General features: G+C 49.6%; 1 protein-coding gene across 2 annotated transcripts in view; it reads left to right on the forward strand.

Moving 5' to 3' along the window:
* LOC146302799 (mitogen-activated protein kinase kinase kinase kinase 4) overlaps positions 1-14180 on the forward strand; it is a 40340-nt gene that overhangs the window by 4331 nt on the left and 21829 nt on the right. For both annotated transcript variants that reach the window (XM_084697259.1, XM_084697260.1), the window contains exons 3-13: positions 2356-2412; positions 5143-5268; positions 5508-5618; positions 6202-6292; positions 6554-6684; positions 6998-7052; positions 7482-7560; positions 8587-8762; positions 10455-10527; positions 10989-11196; positions 11515-11646. In XM_084697259.1, the coding sequence (XP_084553385.1) occupies positions 2356-2412; positions 5143-5268; positions 5508-5618; positions 6202-6292; positions 6554-6684; positions 6998-7052; positions 7482-7560; positions 8587-8762; positions 10455-10527; positions 10989-11196; positions 11515-11646 (1239 nt within the window). The remainder of the gene's footprint in view (positions 1-2355; positions 2413-5142; positions 5269-5507; positions 5619-6201; positions 6293-6553; positions 6685-6997; positions 7053-7481; positions 7561-8586; positions 8763-10454; positions 10528-10988; positions 11197-11514; positions 11647-14180) is intronic.

The raw sequence follows: 14180 nt of genomic DNA on the forward strand, positions 1-14180 counted from the left end.
TATCAACTAATATGCAGTATCCAGTGAGCCACCCAGTTCCCATAATGCTCTGCTCCACGCAGTCTCTCCGAGTGAGGAAACCTTTCTCTTAGTGACACAGAGTTAGAGGGCTAGTGGGAAGAGCAGGAATATTGTAGGGACAGGCCGTCTAGTACAATAGCTTTGTGCAGCAAATGTAAGTACACGCACACACACACACACAATGATGCAGGTTGGCAACATAAGGAGAAAACCCAACATCATTGAAGTTTACTCAGGCAGAGGAAGCACAGATGCTGCTGCCTGCATCCTGGCCCTCCAGGGAAGCACACTGTGCTCCCTCACTCTCTCTCACTTTCTCTCTCCTTTTCTCTCTTTCGGTCTCTCACTTTTTCTCCTTTTCTTTCTTTCGGGTCTCTCACTTTCTTTCTCTCTTTCTGTCTCTCACTCTCTCCCTTTCTCTCCTTTTCTCTCTTTCTCTTTCTGTCTCTCACACTTTCTCTCCTTTTCTCTCTTTCTCTTTCTGTCTCTCTCACTTTCTTCATTTGTCCTTAATTCTTTCTTTTTATATCTCTCATTCCTTTAATCTTTTTCTCTCTCCCCCCTTACTCTTTCCTTTACTTTCTTTCATTCTGTCTCCTTGTCTCTCAATGTCTTTTGCACAGTTCCTTTGCCCCTCTCTGTCTCTTATCCGTCCCCCCGTCCCCCGCCCCCTCCTCCTGTATCTCTATCAGTTAAATCTCTTTCTGGAGTTCTGGAGAACTGGGCTCCACACAAGCAGTGATGTCACTTCCTGTCAGAACAGAACAGAAGGTCATGACAGCTCAACTCCGCTGCTCGTCCCCTCCCCAACCCCTCTTTGCACTAGTATGATAGTGCGTATGTTACTGTGCATATTTAGTACTCTAGAAATTAAATATGATGTATGCAGAAGGGTTTACGTTTTCAGTTACTGCAGATCCTCGTTGCGCAGCCTAACCTAACCCAGATTTATATGGCATTTGTCATCGAGTCTAATCTATAGACAGGATACCTGTCAGATGGGCCAGTAAACCGCATCAATCTGGCCTAGTGGACTGAGACCAGGACTGTTCAAACTGCAGAGCGAAAGAGAGAGATGGGGGGGAGGGGGTGGGGGGTGATAGCAGGAATCTGAGTTTGTAGGTATCGACCACTTCAGTGTTCCATTTGATCAACCCTCCCATTCTGATTTGGAAATGGGATATTGACCAACGCGTTTTCGAAACTCATTTTGCGTTCGGGGAGATTTTTTTTTCTCTCTCTTTTTCATTTTCTTTCGCAAATTGATGCTCATTGCCGCAACGTTGTTTCTGTGAGGCGGAGAGAGAAACGGGGAGTGATGCAAGCGATCGTCTGACATCACAGATGACCTGTGGCCGTCCATCCACGGTCACATTCAAAGAGGAATCGTACATCTGCTATGACAAGGGGGAGATGAGGTTTGGGCGCGCGTGTGTGTGCGTCCGTGTGCGTGTGCGTGCGTGTGTGTGTGTGTGTGTGAGAGAGAGAAAGTGTCATACCACAGACATGATCAGTTGTGATCTGAGTGAATGCTGGGAAAAGTGGACAACAGGCCTGTATTTGCATACCAGGCAGTGTTGGCAGGATATTGTATTGTAATGTATCATATCATACGCATCATATGGTACTAAACCATATCATAGTGTATTATTATGCATTGTACAGTGTATTGATTGATGCATAATCATCTAATCAATCGAACTGTGTTGAATGGCTTAAATCACTCACGAGTGTAAATCTAGATCGAGTCATAAACACTACTGAGAAGCTAGTTTTTCACTGGCACAAGTGTGGCTGACTCGATGGGTATTTATAAGTTGTGGTCAGTCGCGAGAAGCAGTCGTAGCGACACAACGACACTTGTGACATTAATGCATGACGATCTGCACCGGAATGTTCTCCAGGAAGTCATTAAGGGTCCCGCCAGGATCGGCAACAGTGGAAGGTCACGGCTATAAGCGAAGACGGCTGTCCTGAGTCCAGCCCAACAGAATGTCATACCTGTCCTAGCTCTACCTTGAGCTCGACTCTCAAACCCCCATGAGGCGAGACGCTTGTCCTAACCCTCGCCTGACCGGGGCTGTCAAGCCGAGAGCCCCAGAGCTGCCTCCGCCTGCTGCTACCCGTCATGGCCGCCTCCGTGTCCTCAGCCCCATCCCTCCCATGTCTGGCTCACCTGGTCACACGGCACCCACGCCTGTCAGCCCTAGCTTCTGCTGGGGCCCCAGCCCACTCCGGTGTACCCCGCACCGCACCGCCCCCCCCCTCCCCGCCCTCTCAACCTGTCTGTTTGTCTCCCCTGCTAACCCGAACTCTGTCTCTGTGTCCTGGCAGGGCCGACATGTCAAAACAGGACAGCTGGCAGCCATCAAGGTCATGGACGTCACTGAGGTAAGTGCTGAGATGTCAGGGGGAATGCTAATGCTGCGAGGCAAAGTTGGCCGAGGGATCACTGCAGGCAAGGCTTATGACGATAGACGCCAATTTAAATGATTGTTAGTTGTGAGGAAATGCTAATGGGGCTATGCTAACCCTCCAGTGTTGGACATGCTAATGAAGCTAGGCTAACGCAGAGCACCAGAGCTTATTATCCCAGGGAGCGAGGGGACACCTCGATGGGGCCCCGGTCTGCTTTGGGCAGGTTCAATCATCTGCCTTCTCTGGGGTCATGACGCTAGCGTGATGCTAGCGTCCTCTCGTTTCCTCCTCTCTTTTATCCTCTCCTTACTTTACCTCACCTGTCCTCTCCTCTGCTCATGTTTTCCCCTCCTCTCTTCTTCTTCCTGTCCCCTAGTCTACTAGTCTATACACCCTGCAGTTATTATTACACTTCTGTCCGGGGACAGAAGTATTTAATTAAAGCATGTGTGCTCCAGGCTCTCTCTTAACACGCAGCAGAGGAGGATGGGACGTGCAAGACCTGAGTTGCATTGCCTTGGTCTCTCTCTCCTTCTTTCTCTGTTTCTCTCTTTGTTTGTCTGTCTCTCGCTCACTCTCTCTATCTCCTCACTGTTTCTCTCTGTCTCTCTGTCTGCCTCTGCCGTTCTAACACTGCAATATTAACCTATCAATCTCTTCAATAGACCAAGCTGATGAAGTGTGAAGGGAGTTACAGTATACATGTATTAAAAAAAATATATATTCTCTGTAATGCCAGACAGCATTAAAGTTTGTGTACATTCCGATCCCAAATGCGCTGAAAGGTTTTTAAACTTTTTATATCTTGTGTTTGATATGAATGGGCTTTTTATGAGCTTGCCTTAGCCCTGGGCTGGGGGTAGAGAGAGCTAGATCACGCTTCAGCACCATGGAGACTGGAGACCTGATGACACCACTGCACAGCCTCGGGATCTAGACTACCACATCTGTCGGGCTCACACACACACACACACACACACACTGTATACTCGAACACACACGTACAGGCACACACACGTGTTCTTTATCCCTCTCTGTCTCTCTGTTGCTCTGTTTGTGCTCTTCTCCTCTCGTCACACACACAAGCGCGACCTCCTCCCCTGTTTGTGTCACTGGTGTATTGTCTGCCGCTTCAGCGGGGAGAGACACTAGCAGGAGGCTCACTGCCAGGTTGACTGACTTCAGAACCAACTCCACTCTACCCACACCCTCCCCTCCTCTCCCTCTCTCCCCCTCCTACTCTTCTCTCCCCCTCCCCCCTTCTCGCCCTCTCCCTCCATCATCCTCCTTTCTCCCGTCCCCTTCTCCCCCCTCCTCTTCTCCCACCCCCCATCCTTCCCTTCTACCCTTCGCTCCCCCCCTCCCCCCATCCTCTTCTCCTGCTCTTCCCTCACATATAAAGATGTGGATTGGGAACTTGCTCCCCACAGCCCCAAACGTTTAAACAAGTCACAACCCATTAGTGTGCCTCTTCAGACAGATAGACCTTGGGCAGAGAGAGAGAGAGAGAGACAGAGAGGACAGGGATGCAGGCTTAGAGGCAGAGAAGGCACAGAGGAAGAGACAGATTGAAACGGAGGCCGCGAGGCAGGCAAAGAAAGAGCAAGTAGAGGAAGAGCCGGAGTCAGAGAGGGAGAGGGTTGAGGCTGTGACAGGGCTGGGCTTCCTGCCTGGCAGGAAGGAGAGAGTCTTGTTACCAGCTTGACTCCACACAGCCCTGGGACTGGAAACACATCAATGTGTCATGGTTCTCCAAGGGCCTACGTACACACATAAAAACACACACAAAACCACAAGTGCACACACACACAAAACACAGGCACACACACACACGAACCAACCCCTGTAGGACCCCCTTATTCTTCATAGCGAAGCTGTCTGTTTCTATCTTCACACCAGAGTGCAACTCTACCCAACTTGAACCTCATCGGATGACCCAAGTGTCTGTATAGTAGTGGGTTGGACCGGAATAAACCGGTAAATCAGTTAGCACATCCATACTGCTCCAACCAATATAAACACACAATGGCAAGATGGCCTCCCAAGACCTCAGCCTTGATTGGCTGTGCCAGTGATGACAACATCACTGCTGTTGATTGGCACACGTGTTGGCAGGCCACTAGCCCTCATGCTACACACACTCATACACACATACGGACAGGCACAGCCAGCCAGGGTTAGCATGGCTGGAAAATCTACTGATAGTCATTTTATTCTCATGTTGTTTGCTAGATTATAACCTGGTCTAATCCACATAAAATGGTGGGACTAGAAGAATGATCTCAGAGTGAGGTGGAGGATGTTCTCAGTGACCTCTTGTTCGTATGTTAGATTTAGAACCACCACAAATGATTTCGGTTAGACTAGAAGACGAGAGAAACGGAACCATGAATTCCTATGTACATGCTACTTGGACTCTAAATTTAAAACATCGTGAAACATAAACATCGACAAAAACTATCGTTGACCTTAATGCTTTCTCCCGTTGTGCACGGTAGATCCATTTTATCTTTATTGGCCCAAACATCAAACCTGTGAACCAAAATGTAGGAAATCAGACAATGTCATCTCATCCCCTGTATTGGCCGCTTTATCTCTGTGAGAAACCGAGTTTTGGAGCAAAACGCCTCTTTAAGCCTGCATCCTGTGTGCTGTTTAGAGCGGACTGTGCCTTTAAGCCGAAGGTGTATTGTTGTCTATCAGGAGGAGGAAGATGAGATCAAGCTGGAGATCAACATGCTGAGAAGCTACTCTCATCACAGGAACATCGCCACTTACTACGGAGCCTTCGTCCGGAAGAGTCCTGCAGGACAGGATGACCAGCTCTGGGTACGTCGCTAGTTTCTTTACCTGACCACCTACCTAGCTACTTACTGTATGGAACTACATATCCTCCACTCTACTGTACTGTGTAAACCTGGCAACCTTCACACCTGTGACATGTGACTGCAGTGTCTGATGGTGTCTCCGAGGCATTGCCTGTTTGTGTTTGTACGTGCGTGTTAGCGTGTGTACTGTATGTCTGTGTGCGATCTGTACGGTCTTTGGTAACGTGTGTGTGTGTGTAGCTGGTGATGGAGTACTGCGGGGCTGGTTCTGTGACTGACCTGGTGAAGAAGACCAAAGGAAACAGCCTGAAGGAGGACTGGATAGCCTACATCTGCCGAGAGGTCCTGAGAGTGAGTCCTGCCATGCCGTTAGAACTACATCTCCCAGCATGTCCCATTAGTCACCGTGACTACACCCACAGAATGATAATGGATAGATAAATACATAAGTAGCACGCCCGGGTCTTTTGGGAACAGGAGGTCCTGAGAATACCGTTGGGGGCTCAGTCACGCACGCACACACACACCGACCATACACGTAAACACACATGCATACACACACATACAGACATGCACCAGCCACACACACACCACACATAAACATCAGATAGCACGCACACGCCTGTATTGTTTACCCTGAGTGCTGGAGACAGTCAGGACATCAGAACAGCAGCGCCTATGTGACCCGGTGGAGTCATTTTACAACATTCACTTCCTGTGTTTATTGTTGTTGCTTTGAAGTACTGTATGAGAGAGGGGGAGAGGGTGCACACGCGCACACAGGCACACACACACACACACATTCTCCAGCATGTCTTTGGCAGACTCCAACATGGCCAGAAGCAGGAAGTCATGAGAGTGTGCATCCTGACGTTTGTGTTTGCACGCCTGTGTCTTTGTGTGTGTGTGTGTGTGTGTGTGTTTGTGTGTCCAGGGACTGTTGCACCTCCACTCCCATCACGTGATCCACAGAGACATCAAGGGACAGAACGTCCTGTTGACGGAGAATGCAGAGGTCAAACTAGGTGAGGAGAACTGGGCCGGCAGGTCAAAACCCTGGGGTCAGGGGTTGGATCTAGGAGTTGCATGGTTCCCTACACAGTTCTGTACAGAGAGAAGCCAACCGGTTTGCTAGGTGAGAACACAGGGATCAGGTTTCAGCACGAGCACAGCCACACTCCCCTGTCTCTCTCTAATCCAGCTGACTTTGCAGAGAGTAAATCATCCTTCAAGCCTGGTGTATATCTGTCTCTAACCCTCTATCTCACTGGCCTCTACTACTCCAGTGGACTTTGGCGTGAGTGCCCAGTTGGACAGGACCATAGGCAGGAGAAACACTTTCATCGGGACACCCTATTGGATGGCTCCAGAAGTCATCGCCTGTGATGAGAACGCAGACTCCACCTATGATTACAGGGTGGGAAAGAGTTTTTTTTTTTAAAGTGCTAGCGTGGTTAGCATTAGCAGTAAGCGGCTCAACATTGTCAAAAGCAGGGAGCTAGCCACTGACATTGCGTTGGGGTGCTAACTCAGTCAGTTATGGAAATGCACAGAGGCCTAACCTCTCATGCTAATAGCATTACTTCTTGACATCATAAGTTCAAGTTTACAAGGTTTTGTCAGCTTCTGTGTTTTAGGTAAGATACTGCTGGTGGAGAATAACCATCTTTCTGTTGGTGTTTGGATCTGTGTCTTTGACTGTGTTTGTGTGTGCGTTCTTTCCCGTCCAGAGTGACCTGTGGTCTCTGGGAATCACTGCACTGGAGATGGCAGAGGGAGCACCACGTAAGTCTGGAACACACTCTCTCTCTCTCTCTCTGCAACTTGAAAGACTTTTTATGCCATGGACGATATGGTTGTCTGTGAGGGAATTGGTTCCTTGTAATGCTATTCCAAAGGTTTTCAGTTTCGAAGTTCAAAAGAATCAAGTTTGAATTAAGTGTACAGTTCTTCCTGTGACCCCACTGTGCTTTGTGTGGGTCGTTAGATGTTCCTGCTTGAATCTCTGTTGGCTCTCAGAAACAGGGGCTCACAGCAAAGCAATCTGAGTTCTGAGAACATCTACCATTTCAACACTGGAGCAGATAGATCAATGAGACAGAAGACTAGATGTTGTCAGCCAATTGTGTTAGTGTGTGACAGAGGGTTTTTGTCCACACCACCCATGCTTTTCCATCGTAACCCTTTCCCTTGTGTGTGTGTGTGTGTGTTCAGCCCTGTGTGACATGCACCCCATGAGAGCCCTCTTCCTCATTCCACGCAACCCGCCCCCAAAACTCAAGTCCAAGAAATGGTAAGACGGACAGCTCTGAAGCACACACACACACACACATACATCAGTTTAGCCTTTCACACTCATACACACACACACACACACATATACTCAGCCAGGCCAGTTTGGTCTCCAGAGACACCACTGCCCATACACACACACACACACACACACACAAAGCCTTTCCAGCTGCTTAGCTAACAGTATTTGGGACCAGGATAGCAGTTTTCCCATCTGACTCTGCAGCTCCAGCAGTAGTTCTGGCTGAACACACACTGTCCATCACCTGCTTCCTGGAGGAACCAGCCAACCAGGGTCTAGGTAACCTGGTGTGCCAGCACACTGCAAGGCTTCCCCAAACACTGCAGCTGCTTCTCCTTCACGTTCCTCCATCACCCTTTCCTGTTCTCTTCCACCCACCCCCCCCCCACCCCCCACCCCCCAGCTCCCCGCTCCTCTCCAAAGTCTCTCACACGAAGCCTGCTGTGGATGGGTCATCCCTCGTTCCTTCGCTGCGGTGATGTTAGTGCAGGCCTAGATGGGAACACAGCTAACGCCTAGTTGTTCCTCTCTCTTCTTTTTCCCCCCCTGCCTCCCTCATCCCTCCTTCCCTCTTTCTTTCCCTAACTGGAATACTTTCATCCCTACTTTCCTCTGACCTCCTTGCCTCATCCCTGGCTCTTCCTCTCCCGGCCTCTTTTTTCTCCCTGTGTCCATCTCTCTCTCTCTCTCTCTCTCTCTCTCTCTCTCTCTCTCTCTCTCTCTCTCTCTCTCTCTCTCTCTCTCTCCCTCCCACCCCTACCTTTCTCTCTCTCTCTCTCTCTCTCTCTCTCTCTCTCTCTCTCTCTCTCCCTCCCACCCCTACCTTTCTCTCTCTCTCTCTCTCTCTCTCCCTCCCACCCCTACCTTCCTCTCTCTCTCTCTCTCTCTCTCTCTCTCTCTCTCCCTCCCTCCCCTACCTTCCTCCCTCCCTCTGCCTCGCTCCCTTTCTCCCTCTCTCTCCTCCACCCCTACTTGCCTCCCCTGCCCCCCCCCCCCCCCCCCCAGGTCTAAGAGGTTCTTGTCGTTCGTGGAGAGCTGCCTGGTGAAGAGCCACCTCCAGCGCCCCACCACGGAAGCCCTGCTGCGGCACTCCTTCATCCGGGACCTGCCCAACGAGAGGCAGCTCCGCACCCTCCTGCAGGATCACCTGGACCGCACGCGCAAAAAGAAGGGAGACAAAGGTCAGGGGGTTATTCAGGGCTGGTGGAAGGGGGGGGGGGGGGGGGGGTTAGGGTTAACTGAAATTGAATCGAGTTGAAAGACTTTATTGTAGCTCTGTGCACAATAGAATTAGGAGTGCTACTCCAGTTGGCGCATTATACTAAACAGCATATAAACTACAACTATGGTCCTACCTAATAATGAATAATGTTAAATGTACAGTTGATAATCTTGAACACAGATAAATAGCAGTCTAAAAGTAAGTATTGCTTACCAGAGAACAAATAAATCTCAGATAATAATACCTTGACAAGTTGTGGCCAAGACACAGTCTGGTGAAGTCGTATCGTAGGCGTTGTACAGTATGCCACTACAAAACAGCAGCCTGCCAAAAGTAGGAATACTCTAGTTTTGTTGAGTTGAGTATCAGAGTGTGCGCGTCTATGTGTGTGTGTGTGTGTGTGTGTTGTCTTAGTCTCAGTTTAGTGTGTGAGTGTGTGTACAGCAGGCCTGGCCTACTGTACTGTGTGGCTGGCACTAGTTTGTAATGACAGGGTGTGTTATCCAGTGGCAGTTGTAATCTTCTGCTCTGTGGTATTATAGTGTGTGAGAGTGTGTGTGAGAGTGTGTGTGAGAGTGTGTGTGAGAGTGTGTGTGAGAGTGCGTGCGTGCGTGTGTGTGTGTGGTTTAGGGGAGGACAGCAGCCTAGCATGGCACAAGGCCTCCCAGTGACACAGCACATACGTGTGTCATACGACAGGAATGATTCTCAGAGCAGTAATGAGCAGTAAGTCAGGGTTTAGTCATCTCCCACAATGCACCACTCACCACCACCAGCTTCTTCTCTGACGCCACGTGATGACACACACACACACACTTGGTGATTGTTCCACAGACACACACTGACAGACTGACAGACTGAGAGACTGCTAGTCTCAGGTAGTGGCAGGCAGGCAGGCGGGCTGGCTGCGTCATCCAATGTAACAGCCTGGGCCTGGTCCTGAACAGCAGTGACTGGATCAGAGGCAGGGTTGAGTTTTCTGAACCTCCTGGAGACTGGAGAGTGGGAATGAGAAACAGATGGCGCTTCTCTAGGGCAAAGACACTCCTTCACGTTCTCTCTCTTTCTCCCTCTTTCTGTCTCTCTTTTCCCCTTCCTCCCTCTCCCTGGGTCTCTTTGTCTTTTTCTCTCTTTCTCTCTATTCGAACTGTCTCTCTCATGCTGAACTGTTCAGTGATCTCAGATGAGCAGTTTACTGGAAGTTAGTGCCTCTGAATAGAGGAAGTGAGAGGATCACCGTATGAGCGTTCGTGGAATTGTGTGTAATCTGCAGAGGACACCTGGGTGTGGTGGGTTGAGGGAGGACGAGGGGGGAGGAAGGGGGAAGGAGGAAGTTACTGAGATGGACTGTTTCCCTGTTCAAATTTGTTTCTGATTTTCCACTCAGCTGACCAATCTGCCTGTCTGTCTCTCTGCCTGTCTATCTGTCTGTCTGCCTGTCTGTCTCTCTGCCTGTCTATCTGTCTGTCTGTCTCTCTGCCTGTCTATCTGTCTGTCTGCCTGTCTGTCTCTCTGCCTGTCTATCTGTCTGTCTGTCTCTCTGCCTGTCTGTCTGTCTGTCTGCCTGTCTGTCTCTCTGCCTGTCTATCTGTCTGTCTGTCTCTCTGCCTGTCTGTCTGCCTGTCTGTCTGTATCTTCCCCGTGTCCACAGAGGGCCCAGAGTATGAGTACAGCGGCAGTGAGGATGAGGAGGAGGAGATGAATGAGGAAGAAGGGGAACCCAGGTAGGAGCGCACGACACCGCCTCACACCCACTGGGCTTCACGCTTCATCTCAGCATGCCAACCCTCCACCAGCCCCCCCAAAAAAACTCAATCTGGTGCCTCCCTAGCCACGTTCTGTGATCCACTAAAAGATGACATGTGCACAGCCCTTTGTTCATACGGCTGGTTATGTAATCGCTAATCTACTGTCACATACACGCAAAAAAACTGAGAGAGAAAGAGAAAAAGGAAGGAGGCCTGTCTATAGAGACGGACGCCCCTGCTCCCGTTCTGCTCTCTCCAGACCCAAAGTACCATATGGTGCAGATCCTGACACACACACATACACACACACACACACACACACGCTGTTTGCTAAGGACAGCATGTTCATCTCTCACTCATGTCCACATACTCCACCCCTCTCTCCTCCCCCTTCCATCGCTCTCCATCCCTCTCTCCTGCTCTCGGCCCGGCCCCAGTTCCATCGTGAACGTTCCGGGGGAGTGGACCCTGCGCCGGGAGTTCCTGCGGCTGCAGCAGGAGAGCCGAGGGCGGGCAGAGAGCCAGCGGCAGCAGCAGCTCCTCCAGGAGCAGCTCCAGCAGCAGGAGAGGTACAAGCAGCAGCTGCTGGCCGACCGGCACAAGAGGATCCAGCAGGAGCAGGAGCAGCGCAGGAGGCTGGAGGACGTAAGGGAACCCCCCCACACACACACACACACCACCCCACACACACACCACCCCACACACACCCTCACCCACCCCACCCACACACACACTCACCCACCCCACACATCTACCACACACACGCACACACCCCCGCTCGTGGGACTTATGGGAGGACTTATGTGTACTTGCGATACTCACAGACTTTGAGTGTATTCACATACAATCAGGTATGGACATTTTACGGATGTATAATCATGTATCCTCGCACATGCAGTTGTTTACTTCTATACTCGTGTACACGAGCGTGGTGATGATGCTGTTGTGGGACGTTGTCTACAGCAGCAAAGGAGACAGCTGCAAGACTCCGGATTCCAGTGGGCGGAGCTACAGGAGATGCTCTGGGGGGAGGAGTCGGACGCACACGACCGAATCCGATTGGACGACAGAAACAAGAGGAGTGATAAAAGACAGGTGAGAACTGTGTTAGTATCAGATGTGCTGGATTAGAGCAGGGGATAAACCTCACTGGCCAGGAGAAAAGCTTTGAAGGCTTCAAGAGTATCTGAATGTCCAGTTAAAACTGGAGTAGCCTGCACTGACATACGGGTCATGTTGGAATGCAAACAAGTGACCTCTGACATCAGAGTCTGAGCTCCGAATCCTCCTGTAGTCCTGGTCGCCCCCGGTTACGGGCCACCGTGTTGCAGAGGAGCCATCCTCCACTTTGCTGACGCTGCAGTTCCACCTGCCAGCAGACGTTACCGTGGCGATGATTGCCTTTCTCTCCCCCCCCCCCCCCCCCCCCCCGCCCACCAGCCCAGGCTCTCCAAACCGCCTCTGGGCTGGTCCTTGGAACGAGCATGATTAAAAGCGTGCCGCTTTATTAACACTTCTCATTATGGGATGGCTGCCGCAGGGGGGCGGGGCGGCACGGCGTTGCCGAGCGTCAGGATCTATTAGTAGGACGTTTTTGAGAGGTGGCACGTTGCTGATAGGAACTTAATGAGGAGAATACCTTAATGAACCTGCCACAGCTCACTGGCTCAGTGCTCCTCTCCTTCTCTCCTCCTCCTCCCCTCCTCTCCTCCTCTTCTCTCCTCCCCCTCTTCTCCTCTCCTTCTCCTCCTCTCCTTCTCCTCTGCTCCTCTTCTCCTCCTCTGCCCCTCTCCTCCTCCTCCCCTGCTCTCCTTCTCTCCTCCTCTTCTCTCCTCCCCTCCTTCTCCTCCTCTCTTTCTCCTTCTCCTCCTCTCCTCCTCTCCTTCTCCTCTACTCATCTTCTCCTCTGCCCCTTTCCTCCTCCTCCCCTCCTCCTCCTCTTCTCTCCCCCCTCCTTCTCCTCTCTTTCTCCTTCTCCTCCTCTCCTCCTCTCCTTCTCCTCTACTCATCTTCTCCTCCTCTGCCCCTCTACTCCTCTTCTCCTCACTGGGCATGTGTGTGTGTCTGTGTGTGTGTGTGTGTGTTAGTCATGCCCTCAAAGAGGGAATTGTGGTGTATATTTCATTTCGTGTTAAATGTTCTTTGATGATAATCTCAGTCTATTTCAAGATACACACAAAAAAAAAACCTGTGTAATTAAACCAAACTTTTTTTTTTGTTGTTAAAACCCCTAAGTCAAACTCATCAATCCAGGTCTTTGATTACAAAAATTCCTTGCAAAACATTTTTGGATGGTAAATCCTGGCTAATTTTGATACTAGTTGTTAAAAACTCATTTGTGGTAAAAGTGCCTTTTCATGGAGCTTTGATGTATCACAGTATTAAGTCCTCGACCCTAAAATGTGCTCGCTGGCTAATCTACAGGTGACTGCACACCAGTAATTTAGTGGTCAGTTATCCTTTTTAAGCGCTTTTTGTAGATATACAAATTATTAAATTAGGGTTGTTAAAATAACACGTTTTGACTAATTGTAGAACAAAATTATGCGTCAAAAATGAACATAGATTAATCACCCTCTATGCAGAACGTTTCTTAGCTCAGTGAATCAGGTCAGGGGGGGGCCACGTTCCCCCTGATACAGTCGCTGACCCCCCCCCCCACATTTTTTATGCTTCCCATGCCAAATATGTATGCCATTAATCTAGATTTATTTATTACAAAGTATGTAATTAATTAGGCCTTGATTAATTATTTTAATCGCTTGACAGCCCTATGCTTTTTTGCATTTTGATTTGTTTAATCATAGATAACTAAATGACACTAAATTATTTGAATGATTCATCTATGAAGGTTTTCAGTTGCAACAGCGACATGGTATTGTAATGAATGTGTCGAATAAAATGGAGGCCTTGTTTCTCTGCACATCACACTTCCTGCAGGAATCCTTCAGCAACGGGGGGGGGGGGGGGGGCGCGTTAGGATTAGTGACACGTTTGTACCTGAAAGAAATCCTCAGCCTCAACCTTTCAGTTGTTACAGACCCTCAATTGCTCTCCATCTTTCTATGTTGAACAAGCGAGCAAGCAATATTGACATAACATGGGTGTGTCAGAGTGTCACTAAGAGCATTTAATATATTCCATAAGTGAATATTCATACGAAAATCCCCCTCCCCCAACTTTTCACTAGAAAGCCTTTTTTGAAAATAGTTTTGCATTTAAACCATGTATATGTGCATATTCACATTATGAGAGAGTGAGAGAGTGAGAGGGTGAGAGAGTGAGAGGGTGACAGAGTGACAGAGTGACAGAGTGACAGAGTGACAGAGTGACAGAGTGACAGAGTGACAGAGTGACAAAGTAAAAGAGTGAGTGAGTGAGTTAGTGAGTGAGCGAGTGAGTGAGTGAGCGAGAGATTATGGATGTAGTTTAATGAGAAGGGACAGTCTTGGAGACTAGCCTAGTCCCTAACTCAACACAGATGGAACTCTCTGACAGTCTGATGAACCCATCACTCCTGTCTGTGCTGTATGTGCGTGCACACGCGTGTGTGCGCGTGTGCATTGCATGTAAGTATGTTCTGTTTATAACCCAAAGTAATTATATAAACATGGAAACTCTGACCCTAC

The sequence above is a fragment of the Hypomesus nipponensis genome, chromosome 1, assembly GCF_054491055.1.
Source record: "Hypomesus nipponensis isolate SF chromosome 1, ASM5449105v1, whole genome shotgun sequence".
In the NCBI taxonomy this organism is placed as follows: domain Eukaryota; kingdom Metazoa; phylum Chordata; class Actinopteri; order Osmeriformes; family Osmeridae; genus Hypomesus; species Hypomesus nipponensis.